This window comes from Exophiala bonariae (assembly GCF_035927105.1).
Source record: "Exophiala bonariae strain CCFEE 5792 chromosome Unknown scaffold_5, whole genome shotgun sequence".
In the NCBI taxonomy this organism is placed as follows: domain Eukaryota; kingdom Fungi; phylum Ascomycota; class Eurotiomycetes; order Chaetothyriales; family Herpotrichiellaceae; genus Exophiala; species Exophiala bonariae.
This window is the reverse complement of record NW_027042480.1, coordinates 632782-656171: the sequence shown is the minus strand read 5'-3', so window position 1 is coordinate 656171 and position 23390 is coordinate 632782. Positions and strand designations below refer to the sequence as shown.

Genomic DNA, 23390 nt, shown 5'->3' with positions numbered 1-23390 from the left:
GCGAGTCTGCTAGCCTAGGATTGAAGCGCGATCTCCTAGATTGAGGTTTGTCATTGGCGACTGGGCATCTCGACGTTGGGCGTTAAGCGACCGGGATTACCTCGGCAGACTACTGTCCTCGTCACGTGCATCCGGAAATACTGCTCGCCACACCTTCCGTCTGCAACCTCAAGTCGGACACCTTGCTCAAGTCAGCCGCCTCTTTAATTTAAGAAACTTGCTCAATGCTGTGCGCACTGCTCTTCAGCCAGGCTCATCACAACTCAGCCTCGAAATCTCAAAACATGCTCACCACGTCACCTGCAGGACTTGTAAACTTGCTCGTACTAAGATTATTCATGAGGAACTATTGAATATCTGTGGCTCAGGCTGATAATGCCGATTCCTCAACTTGCTCATCCTGAGACTCGGGCACAGAAATCCCGCCAAGCCGTGGTATTTGAGGACCGTGAGCTTAGAGCCTAGAGGAACTTGGATCACGAATCAGGAAAAGGTGCTCGCCTCGCCGGGGGTCCTCGATTCTATTGGCTTGGATTGGACCGTTGAGCACATATCGCATGTTCGATGTAGGCGGGACATTGATCTAGAAGACAATGCTAATACTTGTATGCTGTCTCATGGTAAATGAGACGAGGGCTGAGTGGATGTATACAATACATGCATGCATGCAAACATATTTTCCGTAATGTTGTACAAAAGACAATGCTCGTCCCAGCTTTCTAGACCTTTACAGACCTACCATCAACTACTCCCCGCTTTTTGCATCGCTATAATTTCAAGTGTGCACGCGCGACGCGGACCTCACGACAAACCACAACGTAACTCTGGTCGCTACAGTCTCCCTTCCGAGAAATAAACGACCCGCGACATCGACCCCAGCTTCGCTCGTCAACTGTGCGAAGTCACAGAGCGAGCAGTTTGGAAATCCCACTCACTCTCAGCTTCCCAATTCTTCATACCAACAAAACACGCTCAACATGTGCGGGGATTCACACCTCCCAGCGGCGCCCGAGTCCGGAGATCTGGTTGCCGTGATCCATCCAAACCCACAGTCTTCATTCCGCGGCCGCCTGAGGCTGTCGAACCGTCTACCTGGCGCCACGGCTTCGAGCCTGCAATGCGACGACATGGGCCTGGTAGATCTCAACGATCTGTGCGGTGGGAGCGGGAATGGGTCGTTGAGCGTTCGTATCCAGTAGGTGGCTTCTCTTAATTGATTCTCGAATGATCTGAGTTTGCTGATGGATGTAGTAAATACGGCCAGCCGGTGTTGTTCTCTTCGAACGCAGATAGTGGCTCGGAGTCGGAGTCGGAAGACGAAGGTTTCTGCTCGAATCCGATCATGCATTCATTCGTCATTGATCCGGCAACAAATTGTTTGTCTGGGGGTGCGAGGCTGAATCTTGGAGTTGGAGGCGATGGCGTGGTCGGCAGGACGGTGTCGATCTTCGATAGAAGGAGAGGAAGAACTTTAGGACAGGGTGTGATTGGATGGAATTGAACATTTACCGGGTTTCCTTTGCATCATCTTGGGAGCGTGGTGTGCGTTGGTGGTGTTGATCATTTTGTTTTCTCCCATTCAGGGATTCGAGCAAAGAGGTAACTGTGAACTCTTCCGAATAAATCCTCCTGAGTGGAGATTCTTGTAGTTGCTATCATATCAAATATCCCATCCAGCCAGACCCATTGTTCATGTACAGATCAAACATGTTCAGTTCCTCCACAGAGAAATTGAATTGTTCCCAATTCGTGTTGCCGTAGCTTGCAGCATCATATGCAGCGTTCAGATCCGAGCTGGGCATCGGCCTCTCAATTTGTATATTTGGTACGTATGCACTGACAGGGTCAACTCTCAAATGCTTTTCGTCAACTGCCCGGATGGTGTCGTTCTTTGTGGAATGCATTATGGCTGAAGGGCTACCCATCAAAATGCTTGCTGCTTGTCGTTGTTGTTGGTCTTCGTCTCCAGTGGCTCTTTCATCGTCAGTGAACTTGCCTGCGCGGTGCATATGCCACATTTTCAGCTTCCGGTACACGAATCCAAATGCCTCCGCGCAAGGACCATGGCCGTCATCAGCAATGTCAGCCAATTTTCTCAGCATTGCGTCGAGGTAGTACTCGGTCTTGAGGTCTGCCACAAACAAAGATCCGAACTTCGAAACTGGGTCATGAACAAACCAATGAAGCTTGACCAAGATCACTATTGCGTATGTAGTCCACACGATCACGATATTGGGTAAGGATCTTGCGAAACCCGTGTCAAATGATAGGTAGATGTCAAACAGTTTATGACATGCATTAAGAATTGTCGTGAGAGCTTCGATATGACCAGAAGTGACGAAATCCAGAGGTTTCGAAGAAGAGGCGGCGAGGGGATACACTCCCGGGCGAAAATCATCGACGTTATGTTCCATATGAAGGGCAATCTCGTGAACATACAAAACCGCACATGCATGCATGTGATCGACCACCGCTTTACTTATTAGATTTATAGCTCTCCAAGACTATGGACTGAATCACTTACCTTGTTCGACAGGAACATCGGTTTCCCGTCTCCACGCTTCTAATTGCCGTTCGAAGCTTCTAAGTTGATACTGCACTTTTGGTTCCAGAAAAGCAACCTTGCCAGCAGGGTCATCCATGTCGAACGCCACGGCAACTTCCTCGAGAAGACGCTGCAGCTTCACAAGTGCACAAAGCCATTTGTCGCTTGGCTGCGCATAGGGGCTGATCTGTAGATATTGAAGGCACTCATCAATATGGGTTGAGTATCTCACTAAAGAAGGTAGGCGAAGAAGAATGGATACGCTGGTTTGTTGGTTAACTGTCAGTGGCAGGACCTTTGGAAGGGGGCAAGGACCTTACGTTGAACTAAGTTGATAACAAGCCAACCATGTTCGGCGAAGTTCGAGGTTTTCGATGGGAGATCTGCCACGTTCTCCAGTGCTTCTTTTTCCGATGCCAAGTTCCAGGCCCATAACCGCGGCAGAGTGGACAGATTGATTGAACGACATATCGCGGGCGGTCCGAGGCCTCATGTAGTATTGACAATTCATCATCAGAGCTTGGATCAAATCCAGTGACTTTTCGCCATGGAAGAGTACCCTCTCAGAGAGTTGTCGATTCAACTCGAGAATGAGTGCGGGCTGCGCTGCTGGCTTGATCGCGGGACTTGTGCTGGTCATTATCGATAGAAAAAGCATCGGTCTTCTTTTTCGAACATCTTGCATTTGCGTCCCTTGTGGGAATACGATGAGCGGGGAGGTTGCGCACATGGTTTGCAACCAGTATGTGAACATCATGGTCGCTACTTCCATGGTCAGATCTCCACGCTCGATCACATCAACATAAGATTCATTGGGGATGGCCTCCACATATGCCGGAACACAATGTGAACCGTCTCGTTCTCGTATTCTGACGTTATGAAAAGCCTCGTCGACGAATCGTTGCCCATAGCGATCTATGGCTTGTAGATGTTCAGGTTCGGTAGACGCAGTATCTGTTTTGGCCGGCTCCGAGATCGACCTTGTCGTTGGGGGATTCTCCGAGGAATCCGTTGGGGTGTTGTCCGTCTGCTGACCCTTGGCCAACAAGGCATCGGTCAGAGCGTTGATTTTCTTTTCGAGCTCAGCAACTTTGTGCACAGTCTTCTGGCGCTTGCGAGGCGGTCCGGGCATGATGCATTCCCTGTTAACTTTGGCACAGCTACTACAGGCGTCCTGCCCTTCAACCGGAAGGCATCGGATCTTCATGTTACGACATGCAATGCAAGCGCGGGATCGTTTTTGGCGTTTCGGTTTCTCCATGTCATTTCCCGATTGATCGTCCTCCTCAAGACTATCAGGCGTGTGGTCGTCTCTCCTGGAGTGGTCGAGACTGGCGGATTGCATGTTTGAAAACTCGGTGGATACGCGTCGCTCACCAAACGGCAGCAACGTCTCGATCGGAAGCGGCTTTTCAGGAGCCATTGCTGCTTCCAAAATTGATGTTGATTTTTTATTTTGGTTATTAGATAAGGGACTCCAACCACCTCTACGGCGCGTGTGTTGTGGAGATATAGTGGCTTCAGAAGGTCATCCCACAAGAGATTTATGGCGTAGAACTTCTGTGCTGAATAGAATCTTCAATACCATCTTGATTCTCGACAGTCAATAATGGTAGACCGAGTGTTTATGTCTGCTACTCGTCAAGAACCTTTGTCAGGAAAGTCATTGACGTAGTTTGCAGTCGCACGAAACTTTGTTCGGAAACGGATGGCCTGAATGTCCGCCCCGAAAAAAAGGCCACCTAACCAATTAGAGGTGGCTAATCGTCCTTCTGCCTGGCCCGCTGGGTGCCCGCGGCGCCCACTTGGAGTCAAGATTGTTTACTCTAGCATAAACAGGACTCTATCCATCCTAGAAGTGTATGAAGGGCCCTCGCCGTGCCTTAAAAACCACCCATTCTGATATAATTTAGATGCCTTCACTCCCTTACAATGCGATTCTGTATCTGAAAAGAAATCATCCTTGCCCAGAGAAAATACGAAGAGATAATCACCAACGAACTCGACGCTGCCACTTCTGAAGCCACGTCTCGGTCTTGCCATTGCCAGCCTTCTCACTTGCATCTTTCATCGTCATGTTCTTTGACAGGTTGTGATCATCACTCAGCTTCAAGTTTGGCAAAAGCCATACCATGATCAGAGGCAAAGCCGAAGCCACCAACGCTGCAATGGTCATGAATCGTAGAATGTCAGAGTAAGCGTGATTCACAGCTATCCGTTCGTGCGATCCGGGAGCAGGGAGCACACCGGTGATCCTGTCGTACACGGATTGAATCGCTTCTTCTGGTGTCGAAGGCCCCATCCAGAAGCGCAGTCGTCCCTTGAATAGACTTGTGTAGATCGTTCCAGCAATGGCTGACCCAAGACTGTTCCCGAGGTAGATGAAAAGAAGTTCAAGTGCGGTGGCTTGGGCGAGCTCCTCCCGTGGTACCACCACCTGTGCAACCACAATGACAACTGTCCCCACAGCACCGCTCCCCGCCCCTTGAATGACCTGCATGATGAATATTTCTGCAACCGAATTGTTGGCACCGCGCAGGCGCATCATGAACCCGTAACCAACGAGTCGGATTATGATCCCCAGCAGAAGAAGGAATTTGTATCTCTTGGTCCGGTACATGACAAATCCCGTACCCAACCCAGTCAAGACTTGAAGACACCCAGCGGTATATGTGAGGAATGTTGCATTGCGCGCCGAAAAATCATGGACGACTGTAGCCCATGCATACATGTAGGTGTGGGTGATACTATATGCAAAAGCGTCAAGCAGTCCGATCAGGAACGCAAGGACCAACGAGATATTTCGCATGAATCGTGATGGAATGACTGGTTTGGTAGCCACATAGCCTTCGTAGTAGATAAGCCCCAGCAAGAATAAAACACCAAGGACGATCAGGGTCGGTACCCAGGGCGTTCGCCAGCCATCAGCAGTATTTCCTGCCAAAGCTATCGGCAGCAGTAACATCGCACACCCGCCACAGAGAAGAATCATTCCACCCAGGTCAATTTGACTCAAGAAACCGGAAATGGTGACCTTCTGGTGGACTGTGCCGCCAGCTTTCTTGATGCGACGTTGGAACCAGAGTAGTGGGATGATCACTGCCACTGAGGCTGTCGGTAGAATGATTGCGAACATTCCAATACCTGCTGGAGGTCAATATATATTCCTTGACCTGGGTAAAGCACATTGTGAGACCAGGATCAAATACGAAGAAACTCACCCCAACGCCACCCAATAGTTGCCAACGCACTGTCCACAGCAAATGCAGAAATCCACGGAATGATCATAAACGGCAGATTCACCAACCCATTCGCAAGCCCACGCCATCTCGAGGAGGTGATGTCGGCGACGATGACTTGATTGAGGATTTGCATGCCTGTCTGGCCGATGCAGTAGATGATATAACCCCCGGAGTACTGCGCAAATCCCCCGGCAGATGCACAAAGGCTGTAGGAGACGATGTAAAAGACCACCACCACGACATATGTTTCAGCGCGCCCAGCCACATCCGAAATCCGAGCAATCGGCGGTTTTAGTACGGCGCTGACAATAGTACCGGCCGTCATCAATGCACCTAGCAGAGCTATTTGCTCAAAGTCCGAGGCTGCATAGTTTTGATAATTGTACACCATAGTGTGGTCCAGTTCACTATTGTAGACGTTAGCGTTTGTGGGAGAACCAGGCTTTGAAGAAGAAATCTCACAATATGGTCCACATCAAGGCGATGCTGATCAGGTAAAGTCAGCTCTGTGGTGACTGGACTTCATAATGGGGAAGAAACAAACCCTATCCACATGTATATCTTCCCATGTCTACCCCAAGCTGCAGTCATGATCTCCCGACTATTTGCCTCGTCGTCACGGTCATTCTGTTCCTGATTGCTGTGCAGATCAACAGCATTTTTCTCCTCGTCACCTAGGGTGGGAGATATGTCTGCAACAATAGTGTCTACTGACGGACGAGCGGCAGTGCCTACACTACCTTGTCGTGGTACGGACATTCGGCATATACGTCGCACAGAATCAGAGCGTCATGAAAGTCAGCAAATCGTTTATACACAAGGAGGTTCAAAGGTTCGAATAACTGCGTTTGACGTTAAAAGGTTCGAATAGTTGACGCCGATCTCGCTCAATATTGGGAATTCAAGGATCACGAAGACCACAACTGAGAGGAATAGCGCAGTGAAACGCACCACAAAAAGAACTCAAGCGGCCAACCTACATCCATCAGGGTTCACTCACTGACAATCCACCTTGACGAGCCATTCTGACCGCAAGGGACAAGTTCTCGTTGCGCAATCGGACATCACCTGTGAAATGACGGCAGGAATCGTTGAGCGACCAATCCGGGATTCGTGCTGTCTGTAAACTCTCCAAACCTGCAGCTACATGGAGCCTCAAAGCGACCCAAAAAACTGTGTTTCAACACCCATCAGGAGCTCATTGACCAGCGTGGAGGGATGTTCGATTGTGGAGAGAACTGCCTCTAATGCCTCGGCCGACGTCAGTGGAATCGGATAAGATAACTCTGATCTAATCAGATTAGATACTGATTGGCTGACCACTGTGAAAACTTTGCACGAAGACGTTGATCGTGTGGAGAGGTGTGGATATTGCTGTAACGTTGATCATTCCCCGATTTCTGTTTGGAGGTGGCACGTCTCGATGCCTCATGATGGATGGTCTCTCAAATCGACCGATCTGTGGCCCATTTGCGGTGGAAATTTTAGTGACTTGGAGACAAAGCTTCTCTCAGCGGTCAATCGTTGCTCATCCCAGAGACAAGAGGCACAACAAGCAGTCTCCAAGGAAAACTCATCTTGCTCCGGTTGCGGACTGATGGGTTCTAACATGGGTGCAAGATCCTTGCTCATTAGATGTGTCGCTTTGCGTAGGCTACGTAGCTTTTGACCTTCTGCATGAGTCGAAATGTCCTTCGAGGCCGAATCTCGAGATCGCTTTACTATCCGCATTAGCTTGGTAGGTGCGGGGTGCTTCGAACACGACTGTGGCTTGAGTGAGCTCAATCGGCCAACCTCATTAGGGCGATCGTCAAGAGAGCAGAACATTAAGCCTTGTAATTCCTCACAAGTGTGCGGTAAATATCTACCTCCCTAAGTCGATGAAATTCCATATCTTTGGAAAGGCCCCAACCAAGCCCCTACAAAGCCCCCTCCAGAGGTTAGAAAGGTCTTCCCTAGGACTCCCACCAATCTCGTATCTGATGCATTTGGGTCATGGCTGAGCAGGCCCCTCAGACTTCCCGGATACGAGGCCTTGACGAATCGAAGTCCGAGGACGCGAGCCAGAAGATGAGCGCCCGTGACACAGCATGACACGGAACGCAAGGCTGCCTGGTATGTATGTAGTCCCCCAGATGGCCCGGAAATAGAAACAGTCATTGGGGCGGCGCACGTCCGTATTCTCGGGTGTCGTGCAGGGAGGCTCCAGCGATTGAAAAAAAAGAGTCTCCATTGCTATTTTCCGACGACGTGCCCTGGCTTGCTCAGCTATGGATGGGTCTTCGGAGGACAGGATTTGTGGCACAGTGACATGTACTTGATCCTGGACTTCAACATGTTGTCACACGTGCGTTTTGTGATTACTATCTGCTCATGAGCTCACGCAACAGGACCTGATCAACGACAGCCTCAGCCAACATCCGAAGTGCACAGATCTGGCACCGTCGAGCCTTCTCAATGTCTGTAACACCATGGCGTGTGTATTCATCACCTAGAAACTTTCAGTTGCTTCCGAAAATCCAAACTGTGGTGTCCTCTGTGCGTCAGCATCCGGTTATGCGGCTCTGTGTCAATAGCCGATTATCTCTGCATAGCCTGATATTTCCAAGAACAATTGGGTATCTTGATGCCACAATCGCCTTTTCTTGCGAATCTAGTCACGGAGGTGGATAAATGAGATGCTTATGATTCATATAGCGTGCTTAGAAACCAGTTTATACTTGATTGATGGTGGGGGTTTGGGAATCTTCAAGTACTATATATCAGCAGTATCGCGGTTGACTTCCCAAGATCCGCAAGAGTATCTAGTCGTCCGGCATAACCGTGCTTTCCACTACGAGAAGCCTGAGACCGGCTCTCCGATAATCTGCATCGGCTGTAGATATTCCTATTTGGCTTGCATGCAAGTGAATCTCGTGAATTTCTAACATGCCACACCAGGAAGCGGGAGAAATCAACAATGGAATTGGCAACGAGAGAAGCGTCCTTGCGAAACGAATGGCCGATGTCCCAGTATTGCCTTTGTACGCTGACCTCCCCTCTGTACCTAACATGCCCCATGGGTGCACTTGGGGCCTGTGGGACAAGGATGGTCAACAGGACGAACTCGGTACTTTGAATCTTCTGACCCCCTCGACCATTTTAGCAGCAAAGGAAGAGATTCAATACGGTAGGAGCATTGCCATCAACTGGTCACTCAACAACTGCGAGACACCTCACTCGAATCGGAGAAAACCTGATCATCGAATTATGGAACTCCCTGATTGGACGGGCCACGACGACGAGATTGAGATGAACACTCAAAGTGGAAGTCAGTGGGATGGTTTTCGTGAGTTGGTCCTTGCAATCGAAATTTTCAGGCACAAGGCTGATGGCGATTCAAGGACACTGGGCTCATCAGCCTTCAAGGACATATTACAATGGTGTGTCACATGCGGATATAACGGATCCAAGTGCACCCATTCGGAATGGAATTGATCGTAAGAGGAATTTTGAGTCTGAGTGGAAGTCTTCTGACGTCTTGCTTCAGAGTGGTCGCGGCGAGGTGGCATTGTCGGCCGAGGTGTTCTCTTAGACTACGCCAGATGGGCACAGCAGCAAGGTATTCAATACTCCCCGATTGAGCGTCACGCCATCTCTGAAAAAGATCTCGAAGCTGTGGCGGCTTGGCAGCGCACAACCTTCCAGCAAGGGGATATCCTTCTGATAAGGTCGGGATTCGTCAAATGGTACAAAGAGGCGACTCCGGATGCACGTCGAAGTGGGACGGTTGAAGGCTCAACCTGGGCGGGTGTCGAAGGCACCAACGAATCAGTGGAATGGATATGGAACAAGCACTTTGCAGCAGTCGCAGGGGATGCGAATGTTTTCGAGGCATGGCCTGCAAAGGACGAAAGATATCGGCTGCATGACAATTTGATAGCACTCTTCGGCATGCCTATAGGAGAGATGTTTGACTTGGACGAGCTTTCAGCGGTTTGTCAAAAGCTCAATAAATGGAGCTTCTTCTTCACCAGCGCGCCTTTAAATTTCCCTGGCGGCGTTGCGAGCCCCCCTAATGCAATCTGCATTCTTTGAGAAGTACAATAGAAGTTGATGAAGACTCCAAGTGATGTCTAGATCTCGTATTCGAAATCTCCCCAAGTTCCATCATCATAAATACTTTGCCAATCTGAACCTGGGTAGGCTACCGGCATCGTCGGCATGGTTTGGAAGAGATACCGCCCAGTAGGATGACCTGCCATGGCGTAGAGTTGAGACAGATTTGGGTCTTGGTAAAGTGTTTTCCCGTTCACCAATGCGTGCGAATCGACTTGCAGCCCATTCGGGGGCGGTGGCATATCGGCCTGAAATTGAGTCTTGGTCTGGACTGGGGATGCGTTTACTGGCTCGTTGGGAAGAAACTCATTCTTATCTTGTATGCGTCGCACAATCTTCTTGAAGAGAGAGAAAATCCATCCGCTGACTGGCCATGTTTCTTGTAGCTGTTGTAAAGCCAGCATAGCGACTTTGGTTCTTACTGCGCCGAGTTGCCCCTGTAGCTCATCATCTGAATAGATATCAACGGCTTGCATGCCCATGGCTGCAAACAAAGCTGGTACAATGTGAATAGGGCATTGTAGAATGCGATTACAACCGAGTAGATCTTGGACAATCTGAATAAGGCGGTTTGCTGCTTTCATCGCATAAGCATGGGCATCTTTCATTGATGGGGGAGAAAGGTTTTGAGGTTTGATAGAACGATGAGTCACTATTTCGAACCAGCTATACCACAACTGTTAGTGAATGCGTCTCTGCTTGGATTCCTCTCGCTTACCTATGCGCGATATGCAGCATACTTGTCCAGAGGCAGGTGTTGGTCTTTTCTTGGTGCAACTCTGGAGGCAGTTGTGCCTTCCAATGCTCTAATTGCTCCGAACAGGTCTGGAACATATCGGCATTGAGAGATGTTGTTGCATTGAATGCGGTGAAGGACTTTTCAACAATACTCTCAGCAATGAAAGAGAGTTCGACCAAAGCTATGACATACAAGGCATCAACTTGCTCTGGAGTCCCGAATATCTCCGGATTTTTGATGGGTTGTTCTGCAAAATCAGCCAATTCAAGTCGTTCCACGTCACAGTCGGCTTGGCGAATATGAACAGGTCTCCCCAGTGCTGTAGCTGCATGTTTGTCTTCAACAAATAGGGACCACCAGATTCGCTTCCACATAGATCGATCTTTCGGTCGCATGTCAGAATGTCTAGTGGATCGGTGCATTCCTAACGTCAGAGCCAGGGATATCGATATCCCAAGCCAGTGCCAGGTATCTTTGTGATCTTCGAGGCCATTCCACCAGAAGCTCATCAGGAAAACAGACAGCACGACCGTGACTTTGTTCGGTTCATGATCATTGTCGTACAACACTTTGGCACGTTGAAAGAATGTCCTCCGAGCTTGATACCGTGAGCTGAAGCCAGCGTCCTGCAAAATCGAGAGGTCACAATGCCCCGAAGCCATAAACAGTACGGATTGTAGCAAAAGGTAGGATGGAGGATTGGTGAGATCTACGTATTGCAAAGCAAAATCGGCTCGGTCCAAAATTGGATAGTGCGGATGAACAAGGTCGAAATATGTGCGGAAGAGCTGATAGCAGATATTGGCTGCAGGGATCGTGAAGGCGCCCTGCTGCTGCAGGAATGAGGCCAGGGGACTATTTTGTGCTGGAGCAGGATTCGCGGACTTGTTCTTCGGGAGAACATTGACTTCAAAATGCCTTTTGCGCAACAAGGAGTCTGATTCTGATTTGGCATGTACCTGCCTCAGCAGATGGGTGAGGTTGAAGGTTTCGCCCATGTACATAACGTGGACAACGCCTTCCTTGAGCTCTTGCGGGTTTTCGGCACTCGTAGCCTTTTCGAGAACTTGAGTGTAGAGGCTTGTTTCCTCTGCTTCCCGTGTCGAGTCTACTTCTTCATGTTCACTAGGGGTAATTGGTGGTCCATGGACTTGAGAGATGTGGCGTTCTTTGGGAATATTCCGTAAATCTCTGAGAGGATCATAGACGTTGCCGTGCACGGCTGTCCTCTGGACAGCAGTGGCTGGTGCCTCTGCAATGCCATTGAGCTCCTGCTGAGATATCGAAGGTGAAGTGGAAAGTTTTCTCTTCTTCCCTCTTTTACTCTCAATTAGAGTACAGGTACGATTTGCATTTTCACAGTTTGTACACGGGCGACCTTTGGCAGCAGCATTACATTTGACGCGCCTTGAGTGGCACCATGTGCATGCAACAGCAGACCTTTGGCGCGGTCTTCCCCTTTGTGTAGATGAAGTTTGAAACTGTTGATCCGTCTGTGGAGTCATGTTTCCGACCGGAACTACTGTTGATGGTGGAAGAAATGGGAAGAAATGTCATAGGCTATGCCCCAGAAAGTGGTTCTTTTGAAGATTCGGAGGTTGAAGAAGCCTCTGGAGGTTGGGGTAGCAGCTAGTCATCAATCATCCGGAGGCCTTGAATTGGATTAAGCTCACCCAGGCTTTTTATCCCGAGCCGTACCCAAGACTCTTAAGGAGAGGGGTTTGTAATTTGTGGTTCAGGTTGCTCTTCCCTCCAACCCATACTACCCAGGATCGGCTAAGCAGGTTTTTGGCGTATGATTAGGGATACTGTGTGCAGGTTCAAAATGACTTGAAGAATACCTCATACTCATCTCCGACTCCTTGTTCGGGGCATTCCATGATCTTCGAGGCGCTCGTCTCGTTCATCTCCTCACCGACCATCCTCTTTCCTACTTGCATGGATGAGCAGGATGCAACCATGTGTTCGACCATGACTATGATGAGTTCCGCTGTTCCGCACCGACACCAATATGCAGCTAGTGGCATCCTCTTGGAGTGTTTACTGGTGATCTGCAGTTTGGGGTCCTTGCTTCAGGTCGAGTTTGGAGAAGCTGTTGGCGGTCCCGTTGCCAAAGTCCCCCTTCACCCTACGAATTGGGCACTCTGCAGTCGGCAAGCGCCCCCACTGCTGTGACGACATGGTGTTGGGTCCAACTGCCGTCCTCCAATCCTGCATCTGACGGTTGCTCTTTGTGGAGCAAAACTCCCCGGTATGAATGCTTTGCTACATCGCTTCAGCAGTGATTGACTCGTGTGTTCACAAGGGGACGAGATAATGCATGTCGTTGTTCTCCAAGAGAATGGAGGTTGGATTGCAATCGGCTTGCACTGGTTAAACAACTGGCACGTCCCGCACCGAACGACGTGATATGTACAGTTTGGCGTTCGCTGCCTCGTGCTTGGATCTGCAACTGGCCAATTTCATGCCTTGGACCAGCTATAACCGAGGAGTCAGCATCGTAGCCTACAGACTAAGGTACTTCCCGGACATGGATCACACATGGATAATAAATTTATATGAATGACTCAAGGCCCCTTGGCTTGTATCTGTGATTGATCCAAGACTTCTTGGTTCTTTTGTGTACCTCTGACCGCTTGTGAGGTGTTTTGACAACATGGCAAGAACATACACACTCTACAATCTGCGCATCATTCTGGTTTTGACGTTGGGCAGTCTCACTTTTGGCTATGGCTTTTCCGTTATCTCCAACACCATAGGCCAGCCAGGATTTATTGCTTACTTTAACCTGGCCAACCGTTCCGACTACACCAACGCCATCACTGGTACTATCAATGGTTTGTTCTGTGCAGGAGCGCTCTTTGGTGCTCTTCACGTCGGGTGGATGTGTGAGGCTCGTGGAAGAAAAGAGACCATGTACCTGGCTTCTGCCGTCAACATCCTGGGTGGTGCACTCGAAACGGGTTCCGTCAACATGGCCATGTTTCTGGTGTCTCGTTTCATTGCAGGCTGGGGAATAGGGATGATGGTTGTGTTGATTCCAATCTATCAGGCAGAAATCTGTAGGTTTTCTTGATCACTCGTGTTCTGGAACACAAGAACTTGGGCTGACAGATACCTCCAGCGCCTCCGAACGCACGCGGATTCCTGGTCGGTCAACACGGTACCTGGATTGTGCTAGGATATGCCATCGCCGGATGGGTTGGTGCCGGGACATATTATTCGACAAACCTGTCGTTTCAGTGGCGTTTCCCAATCGCACTGTCCATCCTTCCACCATTAGCACTAGCTTTATGTTCACCTTGGATACCCGAATCGCCTCGCTGGTGTAAGTAAATTGATGAAACGTGCAAGTTTGTCGCTGATCACGGATGACCTTAGTGCTTACCAAAGATCGAAGAGACGAAGCCTGGGCCATCGTGAAGCGACTACATGGAGGCGATGGCGACGATGCCAAGTTGCTCCAGTTTGCTCGCGAGGAATTCTACCAAATGACCGAACAAGTCCGGGTAGATTCTGCTGTCTGGAACGAGACCGGTTGGAAGGGCATGCTTACGAAGAAGTCCTATCAGAAGAGATTCTGGATGGGATTTTTCATTCAATATGCAGCCCAAAGTACTGGTGCCCAGGTAATTTACGGTATGTTCGTGACATGCCTGACTCAATTGGTATGCTCACGAGACTGCAGTGTACATCATCACCCTCTATCAGAATCTTGGGCTCACTGGAGGAGTACCGTTGATACTTGGGGCTGCGTACGTAACGGTAGCATGGCTCTCAAATTTTGCAGGTGCATTGGTCCTCGATAAAGTTGGGAGAAAACCACTTCTGAGTGAGTACATGCCATCTGTAGGCTGAATCCAGACATTGACAGGAGATTCTAGTTACCGGATTATCGGGGTGCATGATTTCACTCTGTCTAGAGACCGCCATGATTGCCCAATTCGCAGGTACGACAAACAATGCTGGACTCTCGATGGGCGTTTTCTTCTCGTTCTGCTTCATTGCATTCTACGGGGGTGGGATCGATGTGGTCGGATATGTTTACTGCTGTGAGCTGTTCGGTTATCTTACAACGGGATTTGACAACTGACTTGGACATAGCGGAGATATTCCCAACGCATATCCGATCCCAAGGAGTAGCCTGGTCACTGGCAGGGACCTTCTTGAGCACTTTGGTGTATGTCGAAGCGGCACCAACAGCATTGGCCAATATTCAGTGGAAGTACTACATCATCTTTGTTTGTCTCACAGCCGTAAACGTGGTGGTGTTCTATTTTTGGTGTCCCGAGGTAAGTGTGGTCCGAGCACGCTCTTATTGTAGCACAAGACTGACCGTATATGTCTATAGACCAAAGGCCTCTCGCTGGAAGAAATTAATGCGTTATTCGGTGACGAGGTAGTGGTGCACTTGTCCGATGCAACCGAAAAGCAGCGCAGTGAAGTTGCAGCCAAGGTTTTGGCTGAAGACGAACGAAGAGAATTTGCGACACAACAGCGTAGTGGCGAAAGCATGAGTACAACAACGGCGGAGTTGAAAGCATAATTCATGTAGGTGCGTTCCTCCGTAAGAGCTCTAGGTAGCTGGAGACATTTGGCACAGGTAGCTCAAGGGACGAAGGTACTCGAAGCACCACATCCAAACTTCATGAACTCAACGATGCGTCTTCATGCAGGGTCAAGTTCTTGATCCATGGAGGCGTTTGTCAACACCATCACTGTAGCTAATGGTTACTCATCGAGGGTCTCATGAAGTCAATAATGACCGCCGATAATGCTATATCGGACTTCAAAATACTTAGTATATTGTGTCGGCCTATCAATCAAGTGGCGGACAAAGACTGTGTGCAGGGTCTTCGCTGAAGGGCGAGAGATTCGAGGTTGATCGACACCAAATCGTATACTCCAGATCCACAGCGCCGATCATAATACTCGGATCGAAGGTTGTTTGTCTGTGTCTTATCTACCAAGGGCATGAATGTGACGTAGCACTTCCGTAGGGCGGCAGGGTCAGGGGTGGTGTGGTGGAAAGTTCGGCACCCTCTGTGCCAGTCATTATTGAGCCTTGGGAATTCAAAGCAATGCCGTGGCGGACTTCAGTCGCTGGGCTGGTCCCAACTAGGCTGAAGTGGAGTTTTGGCCAGTGACGAGGGAGATGAATCTGGGGGTCCCCTCATGAGTGCCACGACAGAGTGATCCATTGATGACTATTGCTTTTTCGAGCGTACTCGGACCTAGGACAGACCACGATGGCCACTGAAGATTCACCATTGCTGTACAAGGTATATCTGAGGTCATTTGTTCCTCAAATAATTGGGGTTTGAGCAAGACCTGCAACAATGTGGCTGTGAATACCTGAAATGACACGAGGGTACGAGGTACTGCCCGAGGGGCCAACAATCGAGGCACAAGAGAATGGCCACGATCAGGGCAGTGCGTTTCTCAGTTTGGTGATGTGGCTCCCACGGGCTCCTTAGCTAGGGTTATAATTATCCTCCAGGGGTGGGATCAGGGTTCATGCGGGTAGGACCCAATTAAGGGACCTCGGGAAAGTGGCCAACGTCTGATTGAGAGTGTCATTCGAGGCAAGTGGTATTGAGCAGAACAAGGTTAGTATCAAGCGGAACGGGTCTGGCAAAACATTGTTCCTGGGGATGACTCAGATCCCTCTTGACGGTGTCACCCGCCCTATTTTGCCAAACCTTCTCCGCTAAATATCACTCTCGTTCTGCACAATACTCCCTGCCACAGTGGAACCACAATCCGTGTCTAGCTTGTACCTTAATCCAATACCGCAATCCCAGGCCATACAGAGGCCGCCAAAAGTGAGACATCCTGACTTTTTGACCTGCAGGTCAATCAAACTTAATTTATAGTGTCCGTTCGCAAATTCGTGCTACTGGTCTAGCAGAGTACCAACCACCACTTCCGTCACCATCACCGCCGTTGCCAGTGCTGTCTGTACCATTTCAATTTCACTATCTATCTCGAGCTCCAGCCTCTGGCTTTTTCCACTTTGTTTGTCCGTCGTCCTGTTTCTCCTTCTCTTCATCCGTCCCAAAAACTCACTCGCTCCAAAGTTGTCGTGGTCAGGGCTTCCATGTGTTTCATGTCCATCAACGACCTTCTGGTGCTAAGTTAAGCATCAGAGTCGGGGCCTGTGCCCTATACTGCTGTACATCTGTACACCCTACCACTGCTACTGCTACTGCGACGTTGGTTTGACTACCAATGCACTGTTGTTCACCACAAGCTGGAACGCCACTTTCGCTGATATTTCCTTCTCAATCCGACTAGCTGGTCTTATTTCGAACCAACACCCTTATATACATACCTTCTGATTCTTCATCATCCTGGTCACTATACCAAAGTACCGAGCAACCAGACTGCTCATACTGCCAACAATGTCGACACTCAAACCTGTTTCTGCGGGCTCAGACGACCCCTCGGTACTCCTGACACTTCCCCCAGAGGTCAGACTATTGATCTACAAGTTCGCCTTTACCTACTCTTCACCACTAAAGCTTCGTTCTCCAACGAAACGACGCCTCAGACCTGCGCGACCTGCTAAAGATGATGCCAGAGGCTTCTTGGATACTTGTCGACTCATTCGCTCCGAGGCAATTACAGTATATTACAGCATAAACCCAGTGATCTTCCGATCCACCAACCATGCACTATCATTCATCTCAGACCCTCTCATACATCCTCATATCAAGCTGTCCCTGACGCACATCGCCGTGGATTTCGGCGACACCCATGATGCTGATGCTATTCTGAAAGACCATATCAGTCTAGTCGATGGTAGTCTAGGTCACCTCCCACGGCTCAGGGCATTAGAAACGCGCTTCTACGCTCGCACGTTGGACTCCTATCATTCCTCACACTTTCAAACTTTGGCGTTAGCATTTGATGGCCTAGATGCCGATATGAATGCTCCTCCATCTCCAAGATCACCTCGTTCTCCCCGAAGCTCCATATCCTCGTCCGAAGACCTTGTGAGCATGTGCTCATCTGCGACCTCCGAATGTTCATGGCCACCCGAATGCGAACCAGAGCCAGACATGTCAGCAATCCAAGCCGAAGTCATGGAACAGTATTGTTTTACTCCCAGTGCAGCCATTGCCTTTGCGACATCCAAGCTCAAATTCTCCGTTGCAGCATCCTCAGCTCATTATCCTGGCGTAAAACACGACAAGCTGATATGTTACAATCTAAAAATGAGTGCCGACGGAGTTCCGAATACGCTTGGCGGTGCCAAGGATGCAGTTTCCCAGCGCGTCAGCCGTGTAGGCATGCTTCCCCGGCAACTGAGCGAGATGTACGATACTGCAGCTGACGGTGGCTTTCACCAACGCGTGCGAGCAACATTAGCGACCTGCTCCCGAATTGATGTTGGTGTCTCGTGAATGTACAACTTCAATCCAGGCTGCCTGTCCACCAAACACCGGCCGGAAGATCGCTCGACCAAACCTGACCCATTGCATCATCCAACGATTCGCCATTCAAGTTCCTCACGACGTCTCCAATTTGTCTATTGTACCAGGAAAGGCTGCGCGCTGACAAGGCTTTCCGGATAAGCAGGACACTACCTCGAACCGAGCAATGAGACATGCATGCCAAGTCCCCACGGACTTTCACGGAAGCTGGTGACTGGTGATGCGTTTTCCCATTTTTGCATACTGGATCCGAATTTCCCTATCGACATTTTGTCATGGAACCCAGACCTTCAACTACTTGATATCACGCGACAACCTTAATCACACTAATGCGATCCAGCTTGGCGTCGGACATCGGTGGCCGCTAAAAAGAGCTTGGTGAGCTGAGTCGAGGTACTCGCTCTCTCTCTAGCTATCTTTCTGATGAACCGTGGATCCAAAACTACATTCCCCGTTGCGCACCTGGCTTGACGTCGGACGGAACTCTATTGAACTTTGTTTTCTATCACTAGATACCCTGTTTATTACCTATTACTCCTCATCCTCACATTATTGTAATTATGAGTTTGACGATAAGATATGAGAATATGAAACTATTATGAACATTATACAAGTTGCTTTCTCAATGGTCAAGTGATCTCATCGTCACATGAAGCATTTCGCCCTTCACACTGGAGATCTTTGCGTCTTTCGTTATCTAATCGGCCCTTGCCATATTCCCAGCTGAAGTGGCTAATCTCCGCCCAGGCAGTGGACATTGTATTTATGTCAGCGATAAGGCCAGCTCTCGAGTTAGGGTTTTTCTTTCTAATCCTTCCGCTCATTTCCTAAACCATGATGGAGGATCTCGTTCCTTCCTCCACTCTCAAAGGAAACCTTTCCTAATATCTGGCTTGAACTTTGCAAAGTTGAAATGGCTGGCTTCAAAATGTGAATGAAGGTGAATGCTTGTGGCGCTCACTCCCTGGAAAATGCCCACGCCTACGGACTTATCTAGGGTGGTCGTCCTCGGATCAGAACAAGGCGATTATCAATTTCCGTCATCAGTCTTGCCCATCGTCCATGTCTCAGTCTTTGATGGCTTCACCATAGGGAAGGAGCTCGGAGTTGATCGCACAAAGCTACTCGGTAGATCAAACAACTCTTTCCACTCCTACTTCACCTTGAGTGCGTCAAACAAGCAACTTGGTTCACCTGTTACCGGCTCCCCTCTAACTCACAGAGATTACTTTGTTCTGTCCCAACTTCGTTCTCACTTGTTGGTCTTTGAGTGACTGAATCATGCTGGCATACGTGAAATTGGGCCCTCGCATGATCAGAGCCACTTGCAGTTTCAGCGTCACCATCGCTGTCGCTCGACGACTGTCCCGATGTCCCGTGATTGACATGGTGCCAAATCTCGCCGTGCCTCTACCAAGGGAGGCAGCACGCTCTATAAAACTAGATCCCACTGCTCTTCATATCCCTTGAACTTTGCTAATACCCCCGATAGCAACTTTGACCACCGTTGAACCTTTGATTTTCAATCTTCGAACCCCTGGATAACATTTAAAATGGAAGAGATCATATGCAATGGAACGCACAACGAAAGCCCGTTACATAAGCTCCACATTCGGTTTGCAGGTAATTGGGACAACTTCCGGAGCGCTGGCCCCTCCACAGCGCAAGACCCTCACAAACGCGTGTTCTACTTTGGGCGAGCCAATGATGACAGAATGTTTGAACATCAACGAGAAGCAGCGGGTGGTATCTCTTCTGGATTCGGCTGCTTGATCAGAGAGGACGTCCTACAAGTGATGCCGAAGGAGATCCAGGCACGATTTCCATGTGATACGCAGATCGCAATAAGAATCCCACAAAAGGACGGGAGCGAGTATCTGGTTCATGCCAACGAAATGGCGCGGATAGCAATTTACTTGCCCGAGAAGAACCCGGATGCAGGTGGTCAGCCTATGATGGTTGAGTTTGATCGATTGGCACTCGTGGTGCCTGCCGACACTGGACTATCGAATGACGGAAGTAACATCAAGGTCTGGATGGGTGCCGATTACTGGGACCGCCGTTCAGGATACTCACGTGCTCTTTTCCGAGAGTGTCAGCAGGAATCCCCAGACGATCAGCCATTACTGGACATCATCCACCCGGGCGGCGATACCATCACCATCTGAATCCTCGCCCTCAAGGCTTCCTGCTTGGATCTTGTCCGGAGGCTGTGATGGCCCTTGCAGCCCTCGACGATGAAGAATGGCCCCCAGATGGACACGGCGACCGCATAATTGGTTAGGTCAGCAGTGGGCAGTGACATTGATAGTTGTGGATCCGAAGGCGAGACTTGATCCTGGAATCTCCAGTAGGCACCTTAGTCACTTATATCCCGGTCCCAAGCAGGCCTGAATGCAAGGCAATGCAATGCTGAGAACTGGATGGATCCGCGCTGACCAGGCGAATCCTACCAACATGTAAAGATGCAGCGAGCAGCACAACATAGATAGATACAGTGTGTGGACCACACGTTATCCCGAACACAGAACTCAAATCCCATGGGATGCCCTACATTGTTCGATGTCCTATCAGGCTATCACTCCTCGTTCTCCTCCATTCCACCTCAAAACTACCACGGTAGGTTAGGTTAGGTGGGTACCTATGTAAACGTGTATCAGCCAACCTGTGGCTGTGCTGCTCCGACATGTCATGTAGATCATGTCGATCTCCAACTTAAAAAGACGCATGTTGAGTCGCAGTTGCTGATTATTTATACTTAGATGGTTTTTTTGTCCTGGAGCCTCAGATCCTACAGTAAGTACAGTGCCTCCCTGCCGGCCCCACGATGCAGCCTGAAGTGGCGAACCATCGTTCGTTGGTGAGATGGCGATGCTCGGGGGTGGGGCGGGGAAAGTCTTGACTAGATCCATGTCTTCTCTGAGGATATCGAGTTTTATTGTTACTTGTGGACGAACGATTTTATTCGGGCTTGTGAGATGCGTACCCATGTACCGTGAAAACATGTAAGAGGAAGGGGAATGGCTTTTCATCCATGTTCTTCGAATAAAGTTTTGAGACATTATACACTTCGGACATAAATATCCGAGAAATTTGCACATCATATTCCAGATTACCAAGATCTCCGGGCTCAGATGGTATTTGAGAAGATTCTGATACATTGGGTATGACAAGATAACAACTGATATGATGAGTACAGATATATCGGTGTCCACAACTATTCCGTCACGAGACCCTCGGGTTCTCATTTGCCAACCTCCTCCTGCTCCTGCGGTGCTTTGACCGGGTTACCATACGTCTTGAATTGTTTATTCAGACCTTTCAGAATGTTTGAAACTTTGTCAACTTCAGGACATGCCTCCAGAAGAGTTTTGAAATGTGTTTGGCATCAAGGGGGCCGCTTATGCCTCCTCAAGATATCGGCTCGAACCTCGGACCTGTGTCCTTGCAGGTGGCTAGCAGGTTGCTTGGTTGAGCAATCATTTGCCAGGCTGTTTATCTTCTTCATTTGGTATTGTTCATCCTCTCTCCCCCAACAACACAGATTGAGATTCTTGCTGTCGAGACCTTCACTTCTTGGACGTCTTTGGAGGTGGCGGGAAATAGAGGTTCGGAGCTGCGCCGGGCGAGGTGGGGCTCAATTCAATCGCCTTGCCGATGGTATCATCGTCCTCCATGCCCGCACGGTTGACAAAGCCTGGACTCATGGGGCTACGTGGGATGTCTGGGCTGCGCAGAGCGAACGTGGGCGAAGTAGACTGTACATTAGGGGTACTGAAGTGACTCCTGAGTGGTAAGTCTTTAGTCCCTCCGAGGGTGTTGAAGGCAAGCGTGCGTGGTGTCATAGGGTTCAAGCCACCCTGGAAGCCCGGTGTATCTGGGACAGGATATCTGACACTTGCTTTGCCGCTCTTGGGGTCTGAGATGTTCTCGAGCCCGGCGTACTTTTCAGCTTGTAGGCGCTTGGCCTCCTCATATTCTTCCCGTTGTGATTTGGAGGGGAAGCATGACCAGATGGCAAGGATAAAGTATATGCCAAATATGCCCAAGGCCGCGCAGGTGCATGCGAAACTGGCTTTTGCTTGTCGACAATAGCCGACCAAACTCTTGTTACGTGTGACGCTGCAGGATTTGGTCACATACCATGGCGGGCCGTTTTGAGGATGTAGAGGGTCTGAGGTATCGCTGCTTGCCTGATAGGCTATGGATACCGAATACAGGGCGATGATGATGGCGTGAACTATGGCTGATAGAACGGGAGGGAAAACGTGTAGCACATACATGATGGATTTGACCAGCATGATGAACATGGAGAGAACGGCAATGACCACATTGAAGTTTGTGATACTGGAGCAAATGTGTTAGCCTGGTAGCAGTGTTGTGTGATGACAGAGGATCGGAACATACAATTGTGACCAGACCTTTGGAGTGGTGTAGGGTTTGTAATTTGCAATGGCATAAAGACCAGTGGTAGGACTTGAGTTGAAGCCATTGTCTGCGCCATCCTGCCATAGTTTCTTGCGGTAAAGATTTGGAGCAGCGATGCCAAAGAGGGCGAGTAAGGCAACAGTCAGTGGTAATTCAATACCAAGGAGAATATAGAAAGGCCATTTGTTCGGGCGCCATCGTCGGGAGAGGAAGAATTTGGCCATGTCGAAGATGGGGTTTGATGGCTGCGCTGGAAAGTGATGGTTCCCTTAGAGGACGTTTGACCGAAGTCAGTGTTGCATGTCCAGCAATCCGGTAGAGACCAGGCTCTCTATTCACACTGGAATCCAGGCAAAGGCGAGGTGTCGGGGTGGCTCACACTGTGAAGATGAGGTGAGGAATTCGAACAGGAGTGCCGACGAGGTCATGGTGAGTGAGTCGGAGTTCTTGAGGGAACCCTTGAGAGAAGCCATGGGCCAGTCGAGAGCCAACGAGGTGTGCGTGAGTGGTAGAGCAATTGTGCTTATTTGAAGCTGGCGCTTACAAGATGCAGATAGCGAATGAGGATGATGAAGGTGGCAGAAGAAGCACCAATGGCGGGGAAGTGAAGAACCAAGCAACAGCAAAAAGTGGGATGCTCACGGTGGACACCTCGCAGCGTCTGCAGGGATCATAGGTTCCAAGTGTGATGGACTGGGGACGGGAGTCGCCCGGAGGCTGTCCACTGCTTCCTTAACCAACCGCCCAGCTCCCTAGCTGCAGGCCCCATTATCAGCAGGCACTTCTCTTCCGATTCAACCACTGCCCTACCGCACAACTGACCAGAGCTGTACCACCAAGCATCAACAAATGTTTGCTGTACACCTCTCATGATAGCTATATCATTCTCAGTTTCATAT

General features: G+C 49.6%; 9 protein-coding genes across 9 annotated transcripts; 4 read left to right on the top strand and 5 right to left on the bottom strand.

Moving 5' to 3' along the window:
- Positions 1-1655: 1655 nt before the first annotated feature.
- Positions 1656-3968, bottom strand: LTR84_011005 (uncharacterized protein; the record flags this gene model as incomplete). Its single annotated transcript, XM_064854538.1, has 3 exons — positions 1656-2473; positions 2525-2808; positions 2866-3968. 3 exons carry the CDS (start codon positions 3966-3968, stop codon positions 1656-1658), a joined length of 2205 nt encoding a protein of 734 aa, XP_064709264.1.
- Positions 3969-4535: 567 nt separating this feature from the next.
- On the bottom strand, positions 4536-6178 carry LTR84_011004 (uncharacterized protein; the record flags this gene model as incomplete). Its single annotated transcript, XM_064854537.1, has 2 exons — positions 4536-5689; positions 5767-6178. 2 exons carry the CDS (start codon positions 6176-6178, stop codon positions 4536-4538), a joined length of 1566 nt encoding a protein of 521 aa, XP_064709263.1.
- Positions 6179-8715: 2537 nt separating this feature from the next.
- On the top strand, positions 8716-9864 carry LTR84_011003 (uncharacterized protein; the record flags this gene model as incomplete). The annotated part of the gene is made up of 3 exons (XM_064854536.1): positions 8716-9115; positions 9171-9266; positions 9317-9864. 3 exons carry the CDS (start codon positions 8716-8718, stop codon positions 9862-9864), a joined length of 1044 nt encoding a protein of 347 aa, XP_064709262.1.
- A 38-nt stretch (positions 9865-9902) lies between these two features.
- LTR84_011002 (uncharacterized protein) lies at positions 9903-10493 on the bottom strand (the record flags this gene model as incomplete). Its single annotated transcript, XM_064854535.1, has 1 exon — positions 9903-10493. The coding sequence occupies one exon, from the start codon at positions 10491-10493 to the stop codon at positions 9903-9905; it is 591 nt and encodes a 196-aa protein (XP_064709261.1).
- A 106-nt stretch (positions 10494-10599) lies between these two features.
- LTR84_011001 (uncharacterized protein) lies at positions 10600-12129 on the bottom strand (the record flags this gene model as incomplete). Its single annotated transcript, XM_064854534.1, has 1 exon — positions 10600-12129. One exon carries the CDS (start codon positions 12127-12129, stop codon positions 10600-10602), a length of 1530 nt encoding a protein of 509 aa, XP_064709260.1.
- Positions 12130-13280: 1151 nt separating this feature from the next.
- LTR84_011000 (uncharacterized protein) lies at positions 13281-15170 on the top strand (the record flags this gene model as incomplete). The annotated part of the gene is made up of 7 exons (XM_064854533.1): positions 13281-13686; positions 13749-13952; positions 14006-14263; positions 14313-14456; positions 14509-14676; positions 14729-14916; positions 14976-15170. 7 exons carry the CDS (start codon positions 13281-13283, stop codon positions 15168-15170), a joined length of 1563 nt encoding a protein of 520 aa, XP_064709259.1.
- A 1858-nt stretch (positions 15171-17028) lies between these two features.
- On the top strand, positions 17029-18033 carry LTR84_010999 (uncharacterized protein; the record flags this gene model as incomplete). Its single annotated transcript, XM_064854532.1, has 1 exon — positions 17029-18033. The coding sequence occupies one exon, from the start codon at positions 17029-17031 to the stop codon at positions 18031-18033; it is 1005 nt and encodes a 334-aa protein (XP_064709258.1).
- Positions 18034-19616: 1583 nt separating this feature from the next.
- Positions 19617-20231, top strand: LTR84_010998 (uncharacterized protein; the record flags this gene model as incomplete). The annotated part of the gene is made up of 1 exon (XM_064854531.1): positions 19617-20231. The coding sequence occupies one exon, from the start codon at positions 19617-19619 to the stop codon at positions 20229-20231; it is 615 nt and encodes a 204-aa protein (XP_064709257.1).
- A 1401-nt stretch (positions 20232-21632) lies between these two features.
- On the bottom strand, positions 21633-22715 carry LTR84_010997 (uncharacterized protein; the record flags this gene model as incomplete). Its single annotated transcript, XM_064854530.1, has 2 exons — positions 21633-22410; positions 22471-22715. 2 exons carry the CDS (start codon positions 22713-22715, stop codon positions 21633-21635), a joined length of 1023 nt encoding a protein of 340 aa, XP_064709256.1.
- Between the last annotated feature and the right edge of the window lie 675 nt (positions 22716-23390).